The sequence below is a fragment of the Oncorhynchus masou genome, chromosome 1, assembly GCF_036934945.1.
Source record: "Oncorhynchus masou masou isolate Uvic2021 chromosome 1, UVic_Omas_1.1, whole genome shotgun sequence".
NCBI lineage: Eukaryota > Metazoa > Chordata > Actinopteri > Salmoniformes > Salmonidae > Oncorhynchus > Oncorhynchus masou.
The window spans coordinates 51829355-51857241 of NC_088212.1; the positions used below are offsets into that span (position 1 = coordinate 51829355).

General features: G+C 43.4%; 1 protein-coding gene across 1 annotated transcript in view; it reads left to right on the top strand.

Annotated features, from left to right (window-relative positions):
- The window catches only part of cep120 (centrosomal protein 120), a 64863-nt gene extending 37181 nt beyond the window's left edge, over positions 1-27682 (top strand). Inside the window, exons 18-20 of the mRNA XM_064974614.1 lie at positions 13352-13450; positions 22887-23032; positions 26812-27682. Coding sequence (XP_064830686.1) covers positions 13352-13450; positions 22887-23032; positions 26812-27022 — 456 coding nt within the window. The 3' untranslated portion in view covers positions 27023-27682. The remainder of the gene's footprint in view (positions 1-13351; positions 13451-22886; positions 23033-26811) is intronic.
- The last annotated feature ends 205 nt before the right edge of the window (positions 27683-27887 follow it).

A 27887-nucleotide genomic window follows, 5' to 3' on the forward strand; every position in this document is an offset into this window, starting at 1 on the left:
GCCTATGTAGATATTTCATTCAAAAATCTGCCGTTTCCAGCTACAATAGGTATTTACAACATTAACAATGTCTACACTGTATTTCAGATCAATTTGATGTTATTTTAATGGACAAAAAATGAGCTTTTCTTTCCAAAACAAGGACATTTCTAAGTGACCCCAAACGTTTGAACTGTAGAGTACATAGCTAGCCAGTAATGTATTTAGCCTAGCTAGATAGCTATCAATTTGTACTTATATGCGAACACTGGACGGTCGCCAAAGTGAACACCTACGCATCCTTGACACAAAATATGCAATCACCAACTGTCTTGCTTTTTTTGCAGAAGAGCTATCTTTCAGGCCATGTGCTTACATTCATGATGAGATAAGATTGTTTGTTTGTTAGCTAGCTAGCAAAATTAGAATGTGTGACTGAAATCAGTGCTGCAAACATTTTCCTGCTTGAATGTTTTCAGTCATCAGCGCATGCCATTTGCAGCTGAAATATATAGAAAATACATTTTGTATTGAATAACACTGTAATTGACATTGTTTTTGTATTGAAATCATTCTCGTAATGAACAGGTAGCGTGTGCTTGTCATAACAAGCTCTCATTGCCAGGTTGTCATAATGTTTCTTTACATGAATCTACTCCATACAAATGCTGACATCTAGTGGTGACCTTATGGACTGCATGCTACTACATATTTTGTGAACTTGTCAATAGTGCCGTTTCAGATTTACTTGGAGACTAAGTTTCATTAATCTCATTCAACCCTTGTTTATTTGTGAGCTTGTGGTGCTTCAGCACAAACACTTCTGCATTCGTATCCACTGCCATAGATGAGTACAACTTAAAGATAAGCCTTAGAAGGTAAACCGAACAAGTTTTTTAGTATTTACTTCCTTATTTATAGAGGATACAGTTTTTTGTGGTTATAATTGTAATATTTAGTGAACAGATACTCTAAATTATTATCTCTTAACACAAGAACCACTGGGCCTCCAGGGATCCTCCTTCAAGCTAACGAGCAGTCATTCTGATTGGAACGTTCTAACAGTGTAATTAACGCATTTCATGCAGTGCATTCGGAAAGTATTCAGACCCCTTGACTTTTTCCATATTTTGTTACATTACAGCCTTATTCTAAAATGTATTAAATTGTTTTTTTGCCCCACTCATCAATTTACACACAGTACCCCAAAATGACAAAGCAAAAACTTTTTCTGTTATAAATTTTGCTAATTTATAACAGAAAACTATAACGTTTACATAAATATTCAGACCCTTTACTTAGTACTTTGTTGAAGCACTTTTGGAAGAGATTAAAGCCTCAAGTCCTCTTGGGTATGACGCTGCAAGCGTGGCACACCTGAATTCTAGAAGTTTCTCCCATTCTTCTCTGCAGATTCTCTCAAGCTCTGTCAGGTTGGATGGGGAGCGTTGCTCTACAGCTATTTTTATGTCTCTCCAGGGATGTTCCATCGAGTTCAAGTCCGGGCTTTGGCTGGGCCACTCAAGGACATTCAGAGACTCCTGCGTTGTCTTGGTTGTGTGCTTAGGGCTGGTCCTGTTGGAAGGTGAACCTTTGCCCCAGTCTGAGGTCCTGAGCACTCTGGAGCAGGTTTTTTTTGTTTTACTCGTCTCCCAGTCCCTGCCGCTGAAAAACGTCCCCAAAGCATGATGCTGCCACCACCATGCTTCACCGGAGGGATGGTGCCAGGTTTCCTCCAGACGGGACACTTGGCATCCAGGCCAAAGAGTTCAATCTTGGTTTCGTCACACCAATCTTTTTTCTCATGGTCTGAGAGTCAAAGGTACCTAACCTTTTGGCAAACTCCAAGCGGGCTGTCATGTGTCTTCCGTTTGGCCACTCTACCATAAAGTCCTAATTGATGGAGTGCTACAGAGATAGTTGTCCTTCTGGAAGGTTCTCTTATCTCCACAAAGGAACTCTAGAGCTCTGTCTGAGTGACCATCGGGTTCTTGGTCACCTCCCTGACCAATGCCTTTCTCCCCTGATTGCTCAGTTTGTCTGGGTGGCCATGTCAATGAAAGAGTCTTATGATTCCAAACTTCAACATTTTAAGAATGATTGAGGCCCCTGTGATCTCAGGGACATTCAATGCTGCATATATGTTTTGGTACCCTTTCCCAGTTCTGTGCCTCGACTCAATCCTGTCTCGGAGCTCTATGTACAATTTCGTCAACCTTTTGGCTTGGTTTTTGCTCTGACCTGCACGTTCAACTCTGGGACCTTACATAGACATGTGTGTGCCTTTCCAAATCCTATCCAATTAATTGAATTTACCACAGGTGGACTCCAGGTTTGTAGAAACCTCTCAAGGATGATCAATGGAAACCTGATGACCTGAGCTCAAGATCGAGTCTCATAGCAAAGGGTCTGAATACTTATGTAAATAACATATTTTTCTGCTTTAAAAGAATACATTTGCAAACATTTAACCTGTTTTCGCTTTGTCGTCTATGGGGTATTGTGTGTAGATTTCTGGGATTTTTTTCAAATTAAATCCATTTTAGAAGAAGGCTTTAACTAGGGACGCACCAATATAAAATTTTTGGCCGATACCAATGTTTTCCTTGCCAAAAACCCCAATACTGATAACTGATTATTTAGCTACAGCACACCTCTGGATAACTGCTAGCTAGCTAATGCGTTTCGGCCTTGTGGTTATAGTGTTCTTTACAGTGCTCATCATTGTCAGGCATCAGCCGCAACAACTGATATCCTATCCAAACCGGACCTAGCTCAGCATGCAAATCCCCACATTCTTGTGCTTGCGGTTCTAAGATTGCAAGAACGGATTCTCGCCTTCTATGCATCATGTGCTTGGGACGAGGACCTCCAGTTTTGCAAGTTGCTAACGGAGGCGAATCTGACAGAGGCTCAAACGACTTTCTCTCTCGTTAGCTCTATGCGCCTCCAAGCCATGACGAAGCCCAGCTGGTGCAGGGTCATGGATAGATGAGAAGCCTTCCCACTAGTGCAGCCCTTAATAAAACAACTGTTCCCCGCAGTTCCAGCTTGCCTACAGTAAGCGAAGAGTTTGTGGGATAAGCTCCTTACTGGCTAACGGCGAGCTTGGACATGCACAAGATGGAAGGGGTGCGGTAGGATTATTTAATGTACTCTTTGAAGAGGAAGCTTCAGATGTTTTTGAAAGATGGGCAGATGTCTCCGCTTCAGAGGGAACCTGGTTCCAACACTGGGGTGCCAGGACAGAGAAGAGCTTGGACAAGGCAGAGCGGGAGCTGCCTCCCGTAGGAGTGGGAGGGCCAACAGACCGGAGATCCACTCTCCTTCTCCCTCTTCTGCAAAGGAATTGAATAATCAAGGATGATGAATACAGAGTTTAGCGGCAATACTGGAGGCTAGCTAATCTACTCCCTAAACCAATAAAGCTAGCCAGCCAGCTACTGATAACTATTAGCAATATGGATAGTTTCTAATGTTGTTTAAAGCATAAATAGTACCTGTAACAAGGCTAGCTATCTAACATTCAGCGTTTTTTCTGATGAAGTTATCTGATGAGTAAAGTTTAGGTAGTTAGTCTAGCTACTGTACTCGAAATGCAGCTAGCTTTTTAGCTACCTGGCTTGCTAACTTAACAGCTGTAACAACCTAGCTGTAATGTTTACAAGGTTCTCCACTTACTGGCTACTAGGTGACCAATATAACAGTTGGCCCTAAAGCTTTTTGTAGAGAGCCAAGGAAAGGAACTATTGCCTGTATCAGTGATGGACACTAGCTAGAATGTGGACCAATACTTTTAAAGCAATACAGTTAGCTACTAATACAATACTTCTTGCACTCTGTTTTGACGAGCTGGTTAGAATAAGGCTGTCACTTGGTCAAATCATAAATCATCAACTGCACCAAATGCATTGCCTATCAATAAACATCTGACAATGGATACATACACTACACGCTTGTTGAACATCCCATTCACCCAACACATCCCGTTGCACTATTGGTTAGAGCCTGTATGTAAGCATTTCACTGTACGGTCTACACCTGTTGTATTCACCGCACATGACAAATTACCTTTGATTTGACTTGTTCTCAAAAGCCATTGAAATGGCAGCAGCGGTATGAGAACCAGCACATTCTTGTTCAAACAATATAGCTTTCCTTAGTGTGAAATCCTCGTTGACCCACTGTGCTGTCACTCAGCATGCTCAATGGGCTGATGTCGCTGGTCTAAATGTCAGTTGTGAAGCTAAGCGTTTCACCAATACTGTGCAACTCCGGTAGGGCAACAACTGGGAAGAAAAGAAAAAGAAACGCACATACTTGGTAGTGTGTGCCGGGGCTCGAGGTGCTTGACAAGTCGGCAAAAGCCAACATCATCCACGACAGAGAACTGTTGATTGTCAAGGGCAATGAATTCTATTAGCGCTAATGGATTTCATCTTTGAGTTGTCTCGCTGAAATTGTCTTCCTCTTTCAAATGACAGCTCGACTTGAACTTGTTAAGTTGTTGGAAGTGCGCACCTATTTTCTTTTCTGCTTTTGTTCAAAGTAGTCAATGAACATCTGGGGGTGATGCACTTTCAAATTAGTAATTTGGTTTGTGGTATTGGAACGATTTCACTTTCTCCCCTCGGGAAATAATAGCAGCAGAAACATTTCCTATGGCTTTTGTGTTATCTTCCTGTTGAGACTTAAAAATAGATCCACACAGCAGACATTGTGGGCTAGGTTAGGAATGCTGTTTTTGTGGCGTCATTGCGACATGTACCTACGTTAAATAGGTATGCACGTCAGCTTTGACATTGGTTTTGCACATCGGCGTTAAACTAGACATTGGGCCAATGCCAATGTTGGCATTTTTAGCTAATATAGTACGATTCTCATGTGCTTACCATTTTATATTGTGCATCCCTAGCTGTAACATAAAATGTGGGAAAGGTAAAGCGGTCTGAATACTTTCCAGAAAGAACTGTATGCATCTGTTGGTCAGAGATACCTTTTTTTTTTAAGTAGGGACGTGGATCAGAAAACCAGTCAGTATCTAGTGTGACTGCCATTTGCTTCATGCAGCGCGAGGCATCTGCTTCGCAGTTGGTCAGTCTGTTGATGGTAGCCAGTGGGATTTTGTCCCACTCCTCTTCAGTGGCTGTGCGAAGTTTCTGGATATTGGTGGGAACTTGAACACGCTGTCGTACACGTCGATCCAGAGCATCCCAAACTTCCTCAATGGGTGACATGTCTGTTGTGTATGCAGGCCATAGAAGAACTGGGGCTTCCAGGAATTGCGAACAGGTCCTTGCGACATGGAGCTGTGCGTTATAATGCTGAAACACGAGGTGTTGGCGGTGGAGCACAATAGCACAACAATGTGCCTTGATCTCGTCACGGTATCTCCGTGCATTCAAATTACTATAGATAAAATGCAATTGTGTTCATCGTCCGGGGCTTATGCCTGCCCATACCATAACCCCACCGCCACAATGGGGCACACTCTTTTCACATCAGCAAACTGCTCGCCCATACGATGCCATACACGTGGTCTGCGGGTCTGTGAGACTCGTGGTCTGCGAGTCTGTGAGACTGGTTGGACGCACTGTCAAATTCTCTAAAATGACATTGGAGAAGGCTTATGGTAGATAAATGAAAACTCAACAGCACGCTCCCTCAACTTGAGACGTGCCATTGAGTGGGCCTTTATTGTCCCCAGCATAAGGTGCACCTGTGTAATGATTATGCTGTTGCAACAGCTACTTGATATGCTACACCTGTCCGGTAGATTAATTATCTTGGCAAAGGAGAAATGCTTACTAACAGGGATGTGATAAAAAGTTTGTGCACACAATTTGAGAGTGATACGCTTTTTGTGCATGTGGAGAATTTCTTGGATTTTTTATTTCAGCTCATGAAACATTGGCCCAACACTTTACATATTTGTGAGTGTGGTACTAGACAAAAATTTGGACACCTACTCATTCAAGGGGGTTTCTTTATTTGTTTTACTATTTTCAACATTGTAGAATAATGGTGAAGACAGCAGTACTATGAAATACACACATGGATTCAATTAGTAACCAAAAAAGTGTTACACAAATTCTTCAAATTAGCCAACCTTTGCCTTGATGACAGCTTTGCACACTCTTGGCATTATCTCAACCAGCTGTGAGGTAGTCACCTGGAATGCATTTAAATTAACAGGTGTGCCTTGTTAAAAGCTAATTTGTGGAATTTCTTTCCATAATTAATTTGAGCCACTCAGTTGTGTTGTGACAAGGTAGGGTTGGTATACAGAAGATAGCCATATTTGGTAAAAGACAAGTCTATATTATGGCAAGAACCGCTCAAATAAGCAAAGAGAAACAACAGTCCTTCATTACTTTTAGACATGAAGGTCAGTCAACACAGAAAATTTCAAGAACGTTTCTTCAGGTTCAGTTGCAAAAACCATCAAGCGCTATGATGAAACTGGCTCTCATGAGGACCGTCACAGGAAAGGAAGACCTGCTGCAGAGGAATAGTTCATTAGAGTTACCAGCCTCAGAAATTGCAGCCCAAATATATGCTTCACAGAGTTCAAGTAACAGACCCATCCCAACATCAACTGTTCAGAGGAGACTGTGAATCAGGCCTCCATGGTCGATTGCTGCAAAGAACACTACGAAAGGACATCAATAAGCTGAAGATACTTGCTTGGGCCAAGAAACATGAGCAATGGACATTAAACCGGTGGATATCTGTCCTTTTTGGGTCTGAGTCCAAATTTGCAAACACTGTGTCTTTGTGAGACGCAGAGTAGGTGAACGGATGATCTCCGCATGTGTGGTTCCCACCGTGAAGCATGGAGGAGGTGACGTGTTGGTGCTTTGCTGGTGACACCGTGTGATTTTATTTAGAATACAAGTCACGCTTAACCAGCGCAGCATTCTGAAAAGCAGCCAACAAGTGCTCAGCATATGTGGGAACTCCTTCAAGACTGTTGGAAAAGCATTTCTCATGAAGCTGGTTGAGAGAATTCCAAGAGTGTGTAAAGCTGTCAAGGCAAAGGGTGGATAACAAGCTAGCTACATTTCGAGTACAGTAGCTAGACTAACTACCTAAACTTTACTCATCAGATAACTTCATCAGTAAAACTGCTGAATGTTAGATAGCAAGCATTGTTACAGGTACTATTTATGCGTTAAACAACATTGGAAACTATCCATATTGCTAATAGTTACCAGTAGCTGGCTGGCTGGCTAGCTTTATTGGTGTAGGGAGTAGATTAGATAGCCTCCCGTATTGCCGCTAAACTCTGTATTCATCCTCCTTGATTATTCAATTCCTTTGCAGAAGAGGGAGAAGGAGAGTGGATCTCCGGCCTCTTGGGCCTCCCACTACTATGGGAGGCAGCTCCCGCTCTGCCTTGTCCAAGCTCTTCTCTGTCCTGGCACCCCAGTGTTGGAACCAGGTTCCCTCTGAATCGGAGACATCTGCCCATCTTTCAAAAACATCTGAAGCCCTACCTCTTCAAAGAGTAAATAATCCTACCGCACCCCTTCCATCTTGTGCATGTCCAAGCTCGGGGCGCCCTTAGCCAGTAAGGAGCTTATCCCACAAACTCTTATCTTTCTGTAGGCAAGCTGGAACTGCAGGTAGCAGTTGTTTTAATGGGGCGGCACTAGTGGGAAGGCCCCTCCCATCTATCCATGACCCTGCACCAGCTGGGCTTGGTCGTGGGGGGCAGAGCCATTGTTCCCTCTGGTGGCTTGGAGGCACACAGAGCTAATGAGAGAGAAACTCGGTTGAGCCTCTTTGTCAGATTCGCCTCCGTTAGCAACTTGCAGAACTGGAGGTCCTTGTTCCAAGCACATGATGCATAGAAGGTGAGAATCCTTCCTTGCAATCTTAGAACCGCAAGCACAAGATGTGCTTACTAAGTACCACGTTCATATGTACAAACAATAGTAGGCAAGTATAAACAACATGGGACCACACAGCTGTCATACCGCTCAGGAAGGAGACGTGTTTTGTCTCCTAGAGATTAACGTACTTTGGTGTGAAGTGCAAATCAATCTCAGAACAACAGCAAAGGACCTTGTGAAGATGCTGGAGGAAACCGGTACAAAAGTATCTATATCCACAGTAAAACGAGTCCTATATCGACATAACCTGAAAGGCCGCTCAGCAAAGAAGCCACTGCTCCAAAACCGGCATAAAAAAGCCAGACTATGGTTTGCAACTGCACATGGGGACAAAGATCGTACCTTTTGGAGAAATGTCCTCTGGTCTGATGAAACAAAAATAGAACTGGCAGCATCATGTTGTGGGGCGGCTTTACTGCAGGAGGGACTGGTGCACTTCACACAATAGATGGCATCATGAGGAAGGGAAAATTACATGGATATATTGAAGCAACATCTCAAGACATCAGTCAGGAAGTTATAGCTTGGTCACAAATGGTTCTTCCAAATGGACAATGACCCCAAGCATATTCCAAATATTCCACAGTTGTGTCAAAATGGCTTAAGGACAACAAAATTAAGGTTTTGGAGTGGCCATAACAAAGTCCTGACCTCAATCCCATTCAAAATGTGTGGGTAAACCTGAAAAAGCGTGTGCGATCAAGGAGGCCTAGAAACCTGACTCAGTTACTCCAGCTCGATCAGAAGGAATGGGCCAAATTCACCCAACTTATTGTGGAAGCTTGTGGATGGCTACCTGTAACATTTGACCAAAGTTAAACAATTTTAAAGGCAATACACTCAATTAGTATTTGGTAGCATGTGTTGAAAGAAATAAAAGCTGAAATTAATCATTCTCTCTACTATTATTCTGACATTTCACATTCTTAAAATAAAGTGGTGATCCTAAGACAGGGAATTTTTACTACGATTTAACTGTCAGGAATTGTGAAAAACTGAGTTTAAATGTATTTGGTTAAGGTGTATGTAATGTTCCGACTTCAACTGTACATACCCCAACCAGAAGCAGCATCCGCACTGAGCTAAAGGCTAGAACTGCCTCTTTCGAAGAGCGGGACTCTAACCCTGAAGCTTGTAAGAAAACCCGCTATGCCCTCCGAACCATCAAACAGGCAAAGCGTCAATACAGGACTAAGATCGAATCGTACAACACTGGCTCCGACGCTCGTCAGATGTGGCAGGGCTTGCAAACCATTAGACGACAAAGGGATGCACAGCTGAGACCTGCCCAGTTCCACGAGCCTACATAACCTATTCCCCGCCAGGAGACTGAAAAGATTTGGCATGGGTCCTCAGATCCTCAAAAGGTTCTACAGCTGCACAATCGAGAGCATCCTGACGGGTTGCATCACTGCCTGGTATGGCAACTGCTCGGCCTCTGACCGCAACGCATGAAAGAGGGTATTGTGTACGGCCCAGTACATCACGGGGGCCAAGCTTCCTGCCATCCAGCACCTCTACCAGGCAGGGTCAGAGGAAGGCCCTAAAAATTGTCAGACTCCAGCCACTCAAGTCATAGACTGTTCTCTCTGCTACCGCACGGCAAGCGGTACCGGAGCGCCATGTCTCTGTCCAAGAGGCTTCTAAACAGCTTCTACCACCAAGCCATAACATTTACATTTAAGTCATTTAGCAGACGCTCTTATCCAGAGCGACTTACAAATTGGTGAATTCACCTTCTGACATCCAGTGGAACAGCCACTTTACAATAGTGCATCTAAATCATTAAGGGGGGTGAGAAGGATTACTTATCCTATCCTAGGTATTCCTTGAAGAGGTGGGGTTTCAGGTGTCTCCGGAAGGTGGTGATTGACTCCGCTGTCCTGGCATCGTGAGGGAGTTTGTTCCACCATTGGGGGGCCAGAGCAGCGAACAGTTTTGACTGGGCTGAGCGGGAACTGTACTTCCTCAGTGGTAGGGAGGCGAGCAGGCCAGAGGTGGATGAACGCAGTGCCCTTGCTTGGGTGTAGGGCCTGATCAGAGCCTGGAGGTACTGCGGTGCCGTTCCCCTCACACTCCGTAGGCAAGCACCATGGTCTTGTAGCGGATGCGAGCTTCAACTGGAAGCCAGTGGAGAGAGCGGAGGAGCGGGGTGACGTGAGAGAACTTGGGAAGGTTGAACACCAGACGGGCTGCGGCGTTCTGGATGAGTTGTAGGGGTTTAATGGCACAGGCAGGGAGCCCAGCCAACAGCGAGTTGCAGTAATCCAGACGGGAGATGACAAGTGCTTGGATTAGGACCTGCGCCGCTTCCTGTGTGAGGCAGGGTCGTACTCTGCGGATGTTGTAGAGCATGAACCTACAGGAACGGGCCACCGCCATGATGTTGGTTGAGAACGACAGGGTGTTGTCCAGGATCACGCCAAGGTTCTTAGCGCTCTGGGAGGAGGACACAATGGAGTTGTCAACCGTGATGGCGAGATCATGGAACGGGCAGTCCTTCCCCGGGAGGAAGAGCAGCTCCGTCTTGCCGAGGTTCAGCTTGAGGTGGTGATCCGTCATCCACACTGATATGTCTGCCAGACATGCAGAGATGCGATTCGCCACCTGGTCATCAGAAGGGGGAAAGGAGAAGATTAATTGTGTGTCGTCTGCATAGCAATGATAGGAGAGACCATGTGAGGTTATGACAGAGCCAAGTGACTTGGTGTATAGCGAGAATAGGAGAGGGCCTAGAACAGAGCCCTGGGGGACACCAGTGGTGAGAGCGCGTGGCGAGGAGACAGATTCTCGCCACGCGACCTGGTAGGAGAGACCTGTCAGGTAGGACGCAATCCAAGCGTGGGCCGCGCCAGAGATGCCCAACTCGGAGAGGGTGGAGAGGAGGATCTGATGGTTCACAGTATCGAAGGCAGCCGATAGGTCTAGAGGGATGAGAGCAGAGGAGAGAGAGTTAGCTTTAGCAGTGCGGAGCGCCTCCGTGATACAGAGAAGAGCAGTCTCAGTTGAATGACTAGTCTTGAAACCTGACTGATTTGGATCAAGAAGGTCATTCTGAGAGAGATAGCGGGAGAGCTGGCCAAGGACGGCACGTTCAAGAGTTTTGGAGAGAAAAGAAAGAAGGGATACTGGTCTGTAGTTGTTGACATCGGAGGGATCGAGTGTAGGTTTTTTCAGAAGGGGTGCAACTCTCGCTCTCTTGAAGACGGAAGGGACGTAGCCAGCGGTCAGGGATGAGTTGATGAGCGAGGTGAGGTAAGGGAGAAGGTCTCCGGAAATGGTCTGGAGAAGAGAGGAGGGGATAGGGTCGAGCGGGCAGGTTGTTGGGCGGCCGGCCGTCACAAGAAGCGAGATTTCATCTGGAGAGAGAGGGGAGAAAGATGTCAGAGCACAGGGTAGGGCAGTGTGAGCAGAACCAGCGGTGTCGTTTGACTTAGCAAACGAGGATCGGATGTCGTCGACCTTCTTTTCAAAATGGTTGACGAAGTCATCTGCAGAGAGGGTGGAGGGGGGGGGGAGGGGGAGGAGGATTCAGGAGGGAAGAGAAGGTGGCAAAGAGCTTCCTAGGGTTAGAGGCAGATGCTTGGAATTTAGAGCGGTAGAAAGTGGCTTTAGCAGCAGAGACAGAGGAGGAAAATGTAGAGAGGAGGGAGTGAAAGGATGCCAGGTCCGCAGGGAGGTGAGTTTTCCTCCATTTCCGCTCGGCTGCCCGGAGCTTTGTTCTGTGAGCTCGCAATGAGTCATCGAGCCACGGAGCGGGAGGGGAGGACCGAGCCGGCCTGGAGGATAGGGGACATAGAGAGTCAAAGGATGCAGAAAGGGAAGAGAGGAGGGTTGAGGAGGCAGAATCAGGAGATAGGTTGGAGAAGGTATGAGCAGAGGGAAGAGATGATAGGATGGAAGAGGAGAGAGTAGCGGGGGAGAGAGAGCGAAGGTTGGGACGGCGCGATACCATCCGAGTAGGGGCAGTGTGGGAAGTGTTGGATGAGAGCGAGAGGGAAAAGGATACAAGGTAGTGGTCGGAGACTTGGAGGGGAGTTGCAATGAGGTTAGTGGAAGAACAGCATCTAGTAAAGATGAGCGGTCGAGCGTATTGCCTGCCTTGTGAGTCGGGGGGAAGGTGAGAGGGTGAGGTCAAAAGAGGAGAGGAGTGGAAAGAAGGAGGCAGAGAGGAATGAGTCAAAGGTAGACGTGGGGAGGTTAAAGTCGCCCAGGACTGTGAGAGGTGAGCCGTCCTCAGGAAAGGAGCTTATCAAGGCATCAAGCTCATTGATGAACTCTCCGAGGGAACCTGGAGGGCGATAAATGATAAGGATGTTAAGCTTGAAAGGGCTGGTAACTGTGACAGCATGGAATTCAAAGGAGGCGATAGACAGATGGGTAAGGGGAGAGAGAGAGAATGACCACTTGGGAGAGATGAGGATCCCGGTGCCACCACCCCGCTGACCAGAAGCTCTCGGGGTGTGCGAGAACACGTGGGCGGACGAAGAGAGAGCAGTAGGAGTAGCAGTGTTATCTGTGGTGATCCATGTTTCCGTCAGTGCCAAGAAGTCGAGGGACTGGAGGGAGGCATAGGCTGAGATGAACTCTGCCTTGTTGGCCGCAGATCGGCAGTTCCAGAGGCTACCGGAGACCTGGAACTCCATGTGGGTCGTGCGCGCTGGGACCACCAGATTAGGGTGGCCGCGGCCACGCGGTGTGGAGCGTTTGTATGGTCTGTGCAGAGAGGAGAGAACAGGGATAGATAGACACATAGTTGACAGGCTACAGAAGAGGCTACGCTAATGCAAAGGAGATTGGAATGACAAGTGGACTACACGTCTCGAATGTTCAGAAAGTTAAGCTTACGTAGCAGCATAAGACTGCTGAACATCTAATCAAAGGGCTTACCCAGACTATTTGCATTGCTACTCTGTTATTGTCTATGCATAGTCACTTTAATAACTCTACCTACATGTACATATTACCTCGACTAACCGGTACCCCCTGTATATTGTCTCGCTATTGTTATTTCACCGATGCTCTTTAATTACTTGTTCCTTTTATTTCTTATTCATGTTTTTTAAACTGCATTGTTGGTTAGGGGCTTGAAGGTAAGCATTTCACTAAGGTCTACACCTGTTGTGTTCGGCGCATGTGACTAATAAAATTTGATTAGCAATGTACATTTGCTTTTTTTTTTTACATTTTTATAATTTAGCAGACGCTCTTATCTAGAGCCTAGCTGGCTCTGGGGTTCGTACCAGCGACCTCTGAACCGTTAGGCTACCTGTAATTGAAAGAGAACCACTTATAACTTGTTTATAACAATGTATAACCTATTTATAACCACTTATAGTCTGTTTGTAACCACTTAGAACTAGTTTACAACCACTTCTAACCTGTTTGTAACCACTTAAATCCACAGGTTGTAATTTTTCCCTTTTTGTGTTGAGGTTGTGCTGCATCTTTTAATCAACAATCTGTTATTCAAGGTGGAACTTGAAAGGACACTGGAATCGACGACAAAGTCAAAACTTCATTACAAGCAGCAGTGGGGGCGTGCTTTGAAAGAACTTGCCAGATTCAAACAGGTAGGCCAATTTGGATGACTACCACTTTGATTCAACAGAAATGTATTTGCCTGTGTTATGCTAATACCAACATGATCAGCATGTTTGTGCTATTCTATAGTTAGAATATGTAGGGGTCATATAGATATATACATTAGGAACAACTGCTCTTTCCATGACATAGACTGACCAGTTCAATCCAGGTGAAAGCTATGATCCCTTATTGATTTTACTTGTTAAATCAGTGTAGATAAAGGGGTGGAGACAGGTCAAAGAATGATTTTCATGCCTTGAGACAATTGACACATGGCTTGTGTATGTGTGCTATTCAGAGGGTGAATGGGCAAGAGCTGTTCCTAATGTTTTGTACACTCAGTATATGTGCTATACAGTGCCTTCGGAAAGTATTCAGACCTTGACCTTTTTTCACATTTTGTTACAGCCTTATTCTAAAATGGATTAAATAAAAAATAAAAAATTCCTCAGCAATCTACACACAATACCCCATAATAACAAGGCAAAAACAGTTTGAAAAATTGTTACAAATAAACAGATACCTTATTTACATAAGTATTCTGACCCTTTGCTATGAGACTCAAAATTGAGCTCAGGTGCATCCTGTTTTCATAGATCATCCTTGAGATGTTTCTACAACTTCAATGGAGTCCACCTGTGGTAAATTAAATTGATTAGACATAATTTGGAAAGGCGCACACTTGTCTATATTAAAGGTCCAATAGTTGACAGTGCATGTCAAAAAAATAGAACTGAAAATAGCTGTGCTGCAACGCTCCCCATTCAACCTGACAGGCTCTGCGGAGGAGAATGGGAGAAACTCCCCAAATATATAGGTGTGCCAAGATTGTAGCGTCATACCCAAGAAGACTCTAGGCTATAATCACTGCCAAAGGTGCTTCAACAAAGTACTGAGTAAAGGTTCTGAATATTTTTTTTAAAATAAATTGGCAAAAATGTCCATCTGTTTTTGCTTTATCACCATGGGGTAATGTGTGAAGATTGAGAAATAAAAAAAATATATTTTATCAATTTTAGAATAAGGATACAACCTAAAAAAAATGTTGAAAGTCAAGGGGCTGAATACTTTCCGAAGGCACTATATATACATACATACAGTGGGGCAAAAAAGTATTCAGTCAGCCACCAATTGTGCAAGTTCTCCCACTTAGAAATATGAGAGGCCTGTAATTTTCATCATAGGTACACTTCAACTATGACAGACAAAATGAGAAGACAAAATCCAGAAAATCACATTGTAGGATTTTTTAAATTAATTTATTTGCAAATTATGGTGGAAAATAAGTATTTGGTCACCTACTCCCAGCAAGATTTCTGGCTCTCACAGATCTGTAACTTCTTCTTTAAGAGGCTCATCTGTCCTCCACTCGTTACCTGTATTCATTGCACCTATTTGAAATTGTTATCAGTATAAAAGACACCTGTCCACAACCTCAAACAGTCACACTCCAAACTCCACTATGGCCAAGACCAAAGAGCTGTCAAAGGACACCAGAAACAAAATTGTAGACCTGCACCAGGCTGGGAAGACTGAATCTGCAATAGGTAAGCAGCTTGGTTTGAGGAAATCAACTGTGGGAGCAATTCTTATGAAATGGAAGACATACAAGACCACTGATAATCTCCCTCGATCTGAGGCTCCACGCAAGATCTCACCCCGTGGGGTCAAAATGATCACAAGAACGGTGAGCAAAAATCCCAGAACCACACGGGGGGACCTAGTGAAAAGTAACAAAGCCTACGATCAGTAACACACTACCCCGACAGGGACTCAAATCCTACAGTGCCAGACATGTCCCCCTGCTTAAGCCAGTACATGTCCAGGCCCGTCTGAAGTTTGCTAGAGAGCATTTGGATGATCCAGAAGAAGATTGGGATACTGTCATATGGTCAGATGAAACCAAAATAGAACTTTTTGGTAACTCAACTTGTCGTGTTTGGAGGACAAAGGATGCTGAGTTGCATCCAAAGAACACCGTACCTACTGTGAAGCATGGGGGTGGAAACATCATGCTTTGGGGGCTGTTGTTCTGCAAAGGGACCAGGACGACTGATCCGTGTAAAGGAAAGAATGAATGGGGCCATGTATCATGCAATTTTGAGTGAAAACCTATTTCCATCAGCAAGGGCATTGAAGATAAAACGTGGCTGGGTCTTTCAGCATGACAATGATCCCAAACACACCGCCCGGGCAACGAAGGAGTGGCTACTTAAGAAGCATTTCAAGGTCCTGGAGTTGCCTAGCCAGTCTCCAGATCTCAACCCCATAGACAATCTTTGGAGGGACTTGAAAGTCCATGTGTACCTATGATCAAAATTACAGGCCTCATCTTTTTAAGTGGGAGAACTTGCACAATTGGTGGCTGACTAAATACTTTTTTGCCCCACTGTACACTACCAGTCAAAGTTTGTACACACCTACTCATTCAAGGGTTTATTTTTACAATGTTTTACTTTGTAGAATAATAGTGAAGGTGTCAAAACTATGAAATGACACATATGGAATCATGTAGTAACCAAAAAAAAGTGTTAAACAAATCAAAATAGTGTGTGCAAACCTGTCAAGGCAAAGAGTGTCACCTTTGAAGAATCTCAAATATAAAATATATTTTGATTTAACACTTTTGGGGTTTCTACATGATTCCATATGTATTATTTATTCTACAATGTAGAAAATAGTAAATAATAAAGAAAACCCCTTGAATGAGTAGGTGTCCAAACATTTGACTGGTATTGTACTGTATTTACGCATGTACATACAGTGCATTCGGAAAGTATTCAGACTTTTTCACGTTAGTCTTACTCTGATTTAAATAAAAATCCTCATGAATCTACACACAATACCCCATAAATCCAAAGCAAAAACAGTTTTTGTTAATTGTTTTGTTAATTTTTAACAAGTATTGCATTTACATATGTATTCAGACCTTTTACTCAGTACTTTGTTGGACTTTTGGCAGCGATAACAGCCTCAAGTCTTCTTGGATATGACAGTACAAGCTTGGCACACCTGTGTTTTTGGAGTTTCTCCTATTCTCTGCAGATCCTCTCAAGCTCTATCAGGTTGGATGGGGAACGTCACTGCACAGCTATTTTCAGGTCTCTCCTGCCTCGTCGTAGTTATGTGCTTAGGGTTGTTGTCCTGTTGGAAGGTGAACCTTCTCCCTAGTTTGAGATCCTGAGTGCTCTGGAGCAGGTTTTGGTATTTTATTAGGATACTCATTAGCTGTTGCAGAAACTTCATGGGGTCCACATGAAACATGACATAATACAGAACGTTAATAGACAAGATCAGCTGAAGAACAGAACTACATCAATGTTTTTTTCAAGGCACACGCAGCCTAAATATCAATACATGCACACAAACTATCTAGGTCAAATAGGGGAGAGTTGTGAGATGTATTTGTTTTTTGAAACTAGATTTTCTGTTCATTTGAACAATATGAGATGGAACAGAGTTTCATGCAGTAATGGCTCTATATAATACGGTACGCTTTCTTGAATTTGCTCTGGATTTTGGGACTGTGGAAAGACACCTGGTGGCATGTCTGGTGGGGTAAGTGTGTGTCAGAGCTGTGTGTAAATTGACTATGTAAACAACAATTTGGGATTTTCAACACATTAATGTTTCTCATAAAAAGTGATGCGGTCAGTCTCTCCTCAACTCTTAGCCAGCAGACTGGCATGCATAATATTTATATCAGCCATCTGATTACAATGAAGAGCAGGACGTGCTGTTCTGTTCAGGGCCAGCTGCAGCTTAACTAGGTCTTTCCTTGCAGAACTCGACCACACGACTGGACATTAATCAATATGAGAAAAAACTAGAGCCTACAGAACTTGCTTTTTGGAATATGGTGTCAAAACAACCATTGACTCTAGCGGGTTCTTGGTCACCTCCCTGACCAAGGCCCTTCTCCCCGATTGCTCAGTTTGGCCGGGTGGCCAGCTCTAGGAAGAGTTTTGTGGTTCCGCACTGTGGTTCCACACTTTTTCCATTTAAGAATGATGGAGGCCATTGTGATCTCAGGGACCTTCAATGCTGCAGACATTTTTTTGGTCGCCTTCCCCAGATCTGTGCCTCGACACTCTATTCCTTCGAACTCATGGCTTGGTTTTTGCTCTGACATGCACTGTCAACTGTGTGACCTTATATAGACAAGTGTGTGCCTTTCCATATGTCCAATCAATTGCATTTACCACAGGTGGACTCCAAGTTGTAGAAAGATCTCAAGGATGATCAATGGAAACCTGATGCACTTAACTCCTCTAGGGTAGGGGGCAGCATTTGGAATTTTGGAGGAAAAGCGTGTCCAAATTTAACTGCCTTCTACTCAGGCCCAGAAGATAGGATGTGCATATAATTAGTAGATGTGGATAGAAAACACTCTAAAGTTTCCAAAACTGTTAAAATAATGTCTGAGTATAACAGAACTGATTTGGCAGGTGAAAACCTGAGAGAAATCCGTTCAGGAAGTAGGATTTTCTTTTTGTGTAGTTTTCTATTCAATGTCATTACAGTATCCATTGACTTAGGACTCAAATTGCAGTTCCTATGCCTTCCACTAGATGTCAACAGTCTTTAGAAATTGTTTCAGGCTTGTATTCTGAGAAATGAGAGAGTAAGAGCAGTCTGAATGAGTGGACCCTGCCGTGTCGCAGCTTTTTCATGCGCGCGACCGAGAGTGTGCCTTTCTTGTTTACCTTTTATATTGACGACGTTATTGTCCGGTTGAAATATTATCGATTTATTTAGGCTAAAAACAACCTGAGGATTGAATATAAACATCGTTTGACATTTTTCTATGAACTTTACGGATACAGTTTTTTTTGTCTGCCTGTTGTGACTGCGTTTGAGCCTGTGGATTACCGAACAAAACGCGCAAACAAAACGGAGGTTTTCGGATATAAAGAGACTTTATAGAACAAAAGGAACATTTATTGAATAAATGAATGTCTTGAGTGCAACCATATGAAGATCATCAAAGGTTAGTAATTCATTTTATCTCTATTTCTGACTTGTGTAACTTCTACTTGGGTGGTTACTGTTTAATGATTTGTCTGCTGAGCTATGTTCTCAAAGGTATGCTTTCGCTGTAAAGCATTTTTTAAATCTCAGACCGTGGTTGGATTCACAAGAAGTTAATCTTTTAAACCTATGTAAAATAGTTGTATCTTTTCTGAATTTTTATAAGGAGTATTTCTGTATTTGAATTTGGCGCTCTGCAATCTCACTGGATGTTGGCCAGATGGGACGCTAGCGGTCCCACATACCTCAGAGGTTAAGCTCAATTGCGAGTCTCTTGGCTCTTAGATTTATTTCAATTTTTCATAAATTTGCAAACATTTCTATAAACCTGTTTTCGCTTTGCCATTATGGGGCATTGTGTGTAGATTGGGGGGGTGATCTATTTTAGAATAAGGCTGTAACGTAACAGTATGGGAAAAGTAAAGGGGTCTGAATACTTTCTGATTGCACTGTGTGATATAGCCCATATCATGCACACCTACGGGGCATAGTGTGGAAATGATAACAAAAGTGCAGGGAATGCAGACATTTTTGGTGGTGTTGAAGTTTGATTGAACAATCAGAATGAAGTTAGCCACATTGTTGCATCCCTAGAGTAATGAACTACTCATGTAGCATGATTAGAGCTTTTTTTCCAAAACATAAAATACTGTCATACTGTGAAAAACATTTGTTATTTTGGCCATATTGCCCAGCCCTAGGCATAAATCATATCTTTGTCCCCCCCACCCTCTGATGTCTAAATATTTTACATTTGTTGCATCCTTGCAGCATGTGTCAATAATAAATAATTAGCAGCTTGAGGATAAGTGTGAATGCAAATAAAGGATGCCGCGTTAGTTAACTTTATTCTAACTTTCACAGCATCATCATACAGTATATCATGTGGATTCATTCGGGGTGTGTGTGTGTGTGTGTGTATTTACATGGGGCCCCCCCCCCAAAAAAAATTCAAAGGTCTATTAGACATTGATCACTTTTAAATCAGCACAACCTTATAGTGGGCTTTGCAACCTGTGCTGCGTCTGGAGTGAACCCTTCGAGGGACTGATCCAATGTCAACAACGTCGGCACACTGGGCTTATCAGGCCTCACTAATAACTGTTAAAGACAAAAGCCAGCTGGAAAATCTGAACCCCCTTTTTTCTGGACTTTCTAAGTGCCAGATATATGTTAAGAAAACACAAGTTGATTTATGTTGCACTAAGGGCTTCATAACTTAATGTGAAATAGTCCTATAAATCATGTTTGTATTATGTTAAGCATTAGCCCAGGCGTTAACCATTTAAATGTCACACTTGTTTTTAGGAGTATCTGTCAGACCTGTGCTTGGATACGCTCTGTGTAGTTAACATTTGTTTGGTATCATTATTTGTTTCACCTATCAACTCGTCTGCATAATGTTTAGCTACGTTGCGGCAAAGCAATTCTCCCCTCAGGAATAATGCCCTTTCCCTCTAAAATGTCCAGATGGTAAGAATGAAATGCAGTTCTTTAGAAAACTTCTACATTCCTGACTTAGCCCTTAGCCTTATCTTATCTCTTAGCCTCTAATACAGCAGATACGGTCAACTGGTTAATTTGAGCCCAAGTGTGCCTCCTACTCCCCTAACTCTGAACCGTCTTGGTATTTGGTGTCAGATAGTGTGAGACCTGAAAAACTGGAGCTTTGAAATCCCCCAGGTGTCTGTCTGTCAGTTGGCTTATTTTCCAGAAAACTGTAGTTGAGGCCCATCTGGGCTGCTTGCTTCACTCAGGCGAGTACCTAGTCTAACCCACTGGATGCAGGCCACTGGGAATGGGGGTCATTCACTGGTCACTCAATCCTGCTTGTGCTGCCTTTGTCCTCTCTCCTCCCTCTTGGAGAGATCCAGACTCTGGAGGGCTGTGTTTACCAAGAGCCTGTCCTCCATTACTGAGAATGCAGTGGAGTACCACACACCTAACCCCTAGCGTGGCGCTGTTGTCCACTGGAAATACTTAATGCACTTTTCAACTAGCAGTAACTGAGGAAATCCTTTGCCCAAGAGGCCTTACAAAAATCACTGCCATAATTGTTTCAGTGTTGTTGCTTTGGCGTTTACTTGGCAATGTGCGATCCAGAAATGTTTCTGTGGTTTGTTTTTCTAGCAATTTTGGCAAAATAAATGTATTACAGGCGACTAATGTTCAGTTTTGCCCTGGCTGTGTGAGAAAAAGTAACTTGTCTGTATTTTAACCAGTGATTGTCTGGAAAAGGGAAGCGGTGTCCATATCTGAACCAATAACTGTTAAGTGTCAGGGAACACATGACATGTCCCTAAACTGCTGTTCTTTGAAACCGTCATAGGATTCTCTTGGTCAAAATGCTTTTTATTCTATGATCAGCTTTTTATTCCATGGTACCAATGTAAACACTGGTGATTGGGGAAAAAATCTGTAGTTATGTTTCGCAATATTATTTTGGATAATATACTTTCCAAGTATTGATTTGTAGTAATAATAATATACCATTGAAGTCGGAAGTTTACATACACTTAGGTTGGAGTCATTAAAACTAGTTTTTCAACCACTCCACAAATTTCTTATCAAACTATAGTTTTGGCAAGTTGGTTAGGACATCTACTTTGTGCATGACACAAGTAATTTCCAACAATTGTATACAGACAGATTATTTCACTTATAATTCACTATCACAATTCCAGTGGGTCAGAAGTGTACATACACTAATTTGACTGTGCCTTTAAACAGACTGGAACATTCAAGAAAATGATGTCATGGCTTTAGAAGCTTCTGATAAGCTAATTGACATCATTTGAGTCAATTGGAGGTTTACCTGTGGATTTATTTCAAGGCCTACCTTCCAACTCAGTGCCTCTTTGCTTGACATCATAGGACAATTGAAATAAATCAGCTAAGACCTCTGGGGGGGAAATGGTGGACATCCACAAGTCTGGTTCATCCTTGGGAGAAATTTCCAAATGCTTGAAGGTACGACGTTCATCTGTACAAACAATAGTACGCAAGTATAAACACCATGGGACCATGCAGCCGTCATACCGCTCAAGGAGACGTGTTCTGTCTCCTAGAGATGAACGTACTTTGGTGTGAAAAGTGCAAATCATCCCAGAACAACAGCAAAGGACCATGTGAAGATGCTGGAGGACACGGGTACAAAAGTATCTATATCCACAGTAAAATGAGTCCTATATCGACATAACCTGAAAGGCCGCTCAGCAAGGAAGAAGCCACTGCTCCAAAAACGGCATTTAAAAAAGCCTGACTACGGTTTGCAACTGCACATGGGGACAAAGATCGCACTTTTTGTAGAAATGTCCTCTGGTCTGATGAATAAAAATAGAACCTTTTGGCCATAATGACCATCGTTACGTTTGGAGGAAAAAGGGTGATACTTGCAAGGCGAAGAACACCATCCCAACCGTGAAGCACGGGGTTGGCAACATCATGTGGGGATGCTTTGCTGCAGGAGGGAATGGTGCACTTCACAAAATAGATGGAATCATGAGGAGAAATTATTGGATATATGGATATATTGAAGCAACATCTCAAGACATCAGTCAGGAAGTTAAAGCTTGGTCGCAAATGGGTCTTTCAAATGGACAATGACCCCAAGCATACTTCCGAAGTTGTGGCAAAATGGCTTAAGGACAACAAAGTCAAGGTATTGGATTGGCCATCACAAATCCTGACATCAATCCCATAGAACATTTGTGGGCAGAACGGAAAAAGTGTGCATTAAACGAGGCCTAGAAACCTGACTCCAGTTCTGTCAGAAGGAGTGGGCCAAAATTCACCAAACTTATTGTGTGAAGCTTGTGGAAGGCTACCCAAAATGTTTGACACAAGTTAAACAATTAAAAGGCAATGCTACCAAATACTACTTGTGTACGTAAACTCCTAACCCACTGGGAATGTGATGAAAGAAATAAAAGCTGAAATACTGTGTGTGCATATATAGCTATATGTATTTATTTAAGATGGTGTTAGCTAGCGCTAGTCTGCTGTACTTCGCCAAAACGCCAGTATTCTTCATCCTATAGCTTGTTATTCTTTTTCATACTGAGCCAACATGTTTTCAACACTTATTTCCATGACTAATCAAAACAAATGTTGTCGTGCTCTTGTCTCTCTGCTGCAGATATATAGTGAGCATTATGTTGGAAACATCATCGCAATAAAATCGCAACATTGAATTGCTATATATATCGGGAGTATAGGGATACCCTATTATCGTATTCGGCACCTCAGTATCGTGATAATTTTGTATCTTTTAGGTCCCTGCCAATTCCCATCCCTCAAACACCTGGTTATTTTCCTACTGTGTTTGAGAAAGTATGCTGTGCTGCAGAACAGAGTGATATGATAACAGCCTTCTCTGGTATGTTGTGTTAGAGAGAGCAGGAGAGCGCCATGACACGGCTGAAGAAGCAGCAGCAGGAGCTGGAGACCATGAGGCTGCGCTACCTGGCAGCCGAGGAGAAGGAAGCCGTCAAAAGCGAGAAACACGAGCTGGAGGACATCAGGAACGAGCTGAACAGGTACGAACTACCACTTTCTACGCTAGCATTATTTATCTTCCAAGAGCCTGGAAGGTTCACTTAAGACGAGTTAAGTGGAATTTAATTCAAAACAACTATAGTCAAAGGCAAAAGGGACTTTTATGCTCCCTGTATCCCCCCCAACATTTTATTTATTTATTTATTCATTCATTGACATTCATATGCCAGCTTTATACTAAACTCGGCAACAAAAAAATGAAACGTCCTCTCACTGTCAACTGTGTTTGGTGAAAATAAACTTAACATGTGTAAATATTTGTATGGACATAACCAGATTCAACAACTGCGACATAAACTGAACAAGTTCCACTGACATGAGACTAACAGCAATGTAATAATGTGTCCCTGAACAAAGGGGGTGGGGGGTCAAAATCAAAAGTAACAGTATCTGGTGTGGCCACCACCAGGTACTGCTGTGCATCTCCTCCTCATGGTCTGCACCAGATTTGCCGATTCTTGCTGTGAGATGTTACCCCACTCTTCCACCGTGTCACCTGCAAGACATTTCTGGGGGGAATGGCCCTATCCCTCACCCACCGATCCAACAGGTCCCAGACGTGCTCAATGAGTTTGAGATCTGAGCTGTATGCTGGCCATGGCAGAACACTGTCATTCCTGTCTGCAGGAAATCACGCACAGAACGAGCAGTATGGCTGGTGGCATTGTCATGCTGGCGGGTCATGTCAGGATGAGCCTGCAGGAAATGTACCACATGAGGGAGAAGGATGTCTTCCCTGTAACGCACAGCGTTGAGATTGCCTGCAATGACAACAAGCTCAGCCTGATGATGCTATGACACACTGCCTCAGACCATGACGGACCCTCCAACACCAAATCGATCCCGCTCCAGAGTACAGGCCTCGGCGTAACGCTCATTCTTTCGACGATAAATTATGAAACAAAAATGGAACTGTTTGGCCATAATGACCATCGTTATGTTTGGAGGAGAAAGGGTGAAGACGAAGAACACCATCCCAACCGTGAAGCGCGGGGGTGGCAGCATCATGTTGTGGGGATGCTTTTGCTGCAGGACGGACTGGTGCACTTCACAAAATAGATTGCATCATGAGAAGGGGAAATTATGTGGATATATTGAAGCAACATCTCAAGGCATCAGTCAGGAAGTTAAAGCTTGGTTGCAAATGGGACTTCCAAATGGACAATGACCACAAGCATATTTCCAAAGTTGTTTCAAAATGGCTTAAGGACAACAAATTCAAGGTATTGGAGTGGCCATCACAAAGCCCTGACCTCAATCCTATAGAACATTTTGTGGGCAGAACTGAAAAGGCGTGTGTGAGCTAGGAGGCCTAGAAACCTGACTCAGTTACTCTAGCTCTGTCAGGAGGAATGGGCCAAAATTCACCCAGCTCATTGTGGGAAGCTTGTGGAAGGCTACCCGTAACATTTGACCCAAGTTAAACTATTTAAAGACAATACTACTTGAGTGTATGTAAACTTCTGACCCACTGGGAATGTGATGAAAGAAATAAAATCTGAAATTAATCATTCTCTGTGTGTGTGTGTATGTATGTATGTATGTATATATATATATATATATATATATATATATAATCACATACATACAATTTATATATATATATATAAATATATAATATACTGCTCAAAAAAATAAAGGGAACACTAAAATGACACATCCTAGATCTGAATGAATTAAATATTCTTAAATATTTTTTTCTTTATATAGTTAAATGCTGACAACAAAATCACACAATGATCAATGGAAATCAAATTTATCAACCCATGGATGTCTGGATTTGGAGTGGCACTCAAAATTAAAGTGGAGAACCACACTACGGGCAGATCCAACTTTGATGTAATGTCCTTAAAACAAGTCAAAATGAGGCTCAGGAGTGTGTGTGGCCTCCACGTGCCTGTATGACCTCCCTACAACGCCTGGGTATGCTCCTGATGAGGTGGCAGATGGTCTCCTGAGGGATCTCCTCCCAGACCTGGACTAAAGCATCCGCCAACTCCTGGACAGTCTGTGGTGCAACGTGGCGTTGGTGGATGGAACGAGACATGATGTGCTCAATTGAATTCAGGTCTGGGGAACGGGCGGGCCAGTCCATAGCATCAATGCCTTCCTCTTGCAGGAACTGCTGACACACTTCAGCCGCATGAGGTCTAGCATTGTCTTGCATTAGGAGGAACCCAGGGCCAACCGCACCAGCATATGGTCTCACAAGGGGTCTGAGGATCTCATCTCGGTACCTAATGGCAGTCAGGCTACCTCTGGCGAGCACATGGAGGGCTGTGCGTCCCCCCCCAAACAAATGCCACCCCACACCATAACTGACCCACCGCCAAACCGGTCATGCTGGAGGATGTTGCAGGCAGCAGAACGTTCTCCACGGTGTCTCCAGACTCTGTCACGTCGGTCACGTGCTCAGTGTGAACCTGCTTTCATCTGTGAAGAGTACAGGGCGCCAGTGGCAAATTTGCCAATCTTGGTGTTCTCTGGCAAATGCCAAACGTCCTGCACGGTGTTGGTCTGTAAGCACAACCCCCACCTGTGGACGTCGGGCCCTCATACCACCCTCATGGAGTCTGTTTCTGACCGTTTGAGCAGACACATGCACATTTGTGGCCTGCTGGAGGTCATTTTGCAGGGCTCTGGCAGTGCTCCTCCTGCCCCTCCTTGCACAAAGGCGGAGGTAGCGGTCCTACTGCTGGGTTGTTGCTCTCCTACGGCATCCTCCACGTCTCCTGATGTACTGGCCTGTCTCCTGGTTGCGCCTCCATGCTCTGGACACTACGCTGACAGACACAGCAAACCTTCTTGCCACAGCTCGCATTGATGTGCCATCCTGGATGAGCAGCACTACCTGAGCCACTTGTGTGGGTTGTAGACTCCGTCTCATGCTACCACTAGAGTGAAAGCACCGCCAGCATTCAAAAGTGACCAAAACATCAGCCAGGAAGCATTGGAACTGAGAAGTGGTCTGTTGTGGTCACCACCTGCAGAACCACTCATTTATTGGGGCTGTCTTGCCTATAATTTCCACCTGTTGTCTATTCCATTTGCACAACAGCATGTGAAATTTATTGTCAATCAGTGTTGCTTCCTAAGTGGACAGTTTGATTTCACAGAAGTGTGATTGACTTGGAGTTACATTGTGTTTGTGTTCCCTTTATTTTTTTTTGAGCAGTGTATATATACATACACACATACATGTGTATTATTTATATATAAATATATATAAATATATAAATAAATAAATAAAATAATACAGCAGTAGGACCGCTACCAATGTAACTCCAAGTTTTTTCCCCTCATTTTGTCTGTCATAGTTGAAGTGTACCTATGAAAGTTACAGGCCTCTCTCGTCTTTTTAAGTGGGAGAACATGCACAATTGGTGGCTGACTAAATACTTTTTTGCCCCACTGTATGCATACACACACACGGATATATATTTTTATGCATACACACGGATATGTATGTATGTATGTATGTATGTGTATTATACATACCTACATACAACTGTATATCCGTGTGTGTATATAGATATATCTGTGTGTAGTAATATATATTATTTATCTATATATGCATGTGTGTAGATGTATATGTATATATTTACATGTATATTATATATACGTGTGTATATGTATGTATGTGTGTGTGTATATGTCATTTATCTGATGTGAAGTTCCACTCTTCCTTGGGTTGTTTTCTGAATCCATTTGCTTCAACATCTTACCCTCCTCCCCCGCTGGCTGTGTTTTTCTACCGCAGGTTAAAACAACAGGAGGACAAGAAGCCATGGGGCAGCAGCTCTGCCGGCCCCGCCGTGTCTCTCAATGAGAGCGCCGATGATCACCTCAGCCGGCTGCTGGAGGAGAGAGACACTCTGTTACGCACAGGCGTGTATACACACGAAGACCGCATCATCAGCGAGCTCAACAGGCAAATCCAAGAGGCCATGACACACAGGGTGGACCACTAGTCTAGCATCTCATGCTAATGCATGATAGAAAACCAGCCATCAGACTCATCTAAATGTGAAGTGTTGATCAATTCCTAGTGTGCCAAATGGTCCGCATTGGACTATCAGATCACTTCAAGCTCCAGAGACAGTAGAAAGTTAGCACAAAGGCAGAAAACTTGAAGGAACAAGTGAGTGTCTGCCTTTGCAAGGGATTGACTTTGTTTTGTGTAAGTGTTTTTGGTTATTTTTCCATTATCATTTTGGCTTTCTTTGTTACATGTGTGTTTATTAGTGTTACTACTACATACTAATGTTATTATTAGACTATATTATCTGTTTTATACTATGGGCTAATGTCCACATTTTAGAGATGATTGTGGAAAGGGAAAGGCCTAATTATTTTACCAAGCGTTACATTCCAAATGGAAATGGTTTAAATTATTAGAACGAAAGAGGTCACTAGTGGTTGAAGGTTCGTTGGTGTGTTTATACTGAATAGGTTGTCTGTATACACCAGGTGGCGCTGTAACATCAGCAAAGCTACATGTAAATTTACCAGCTTATTTTTTTTTTTCAGATCCAGAATTAGTGTGATAATTGTTTGTCATGACTAACATGCATAGACGATTCTTGAATGTATATTGATTTGTGTGTATTAAATAAATTATTTTGGGATTATATGCACCTTCATAGTCTTGTTAGTGAGCTCAGGTTGGTTTTCATCTGCACCAGTGGAGGATGCAGAGGGGAGGACGGTTCATGGTAACGGATGGAACGGAATTAATGGAATGGTATCAAACGCATACTCTCCTTGTGTTTGACATTCCAGCCATTATAATGAGCCTCTGCATCCTCCACTGCTCTACACCAGTGTCATAGTCAT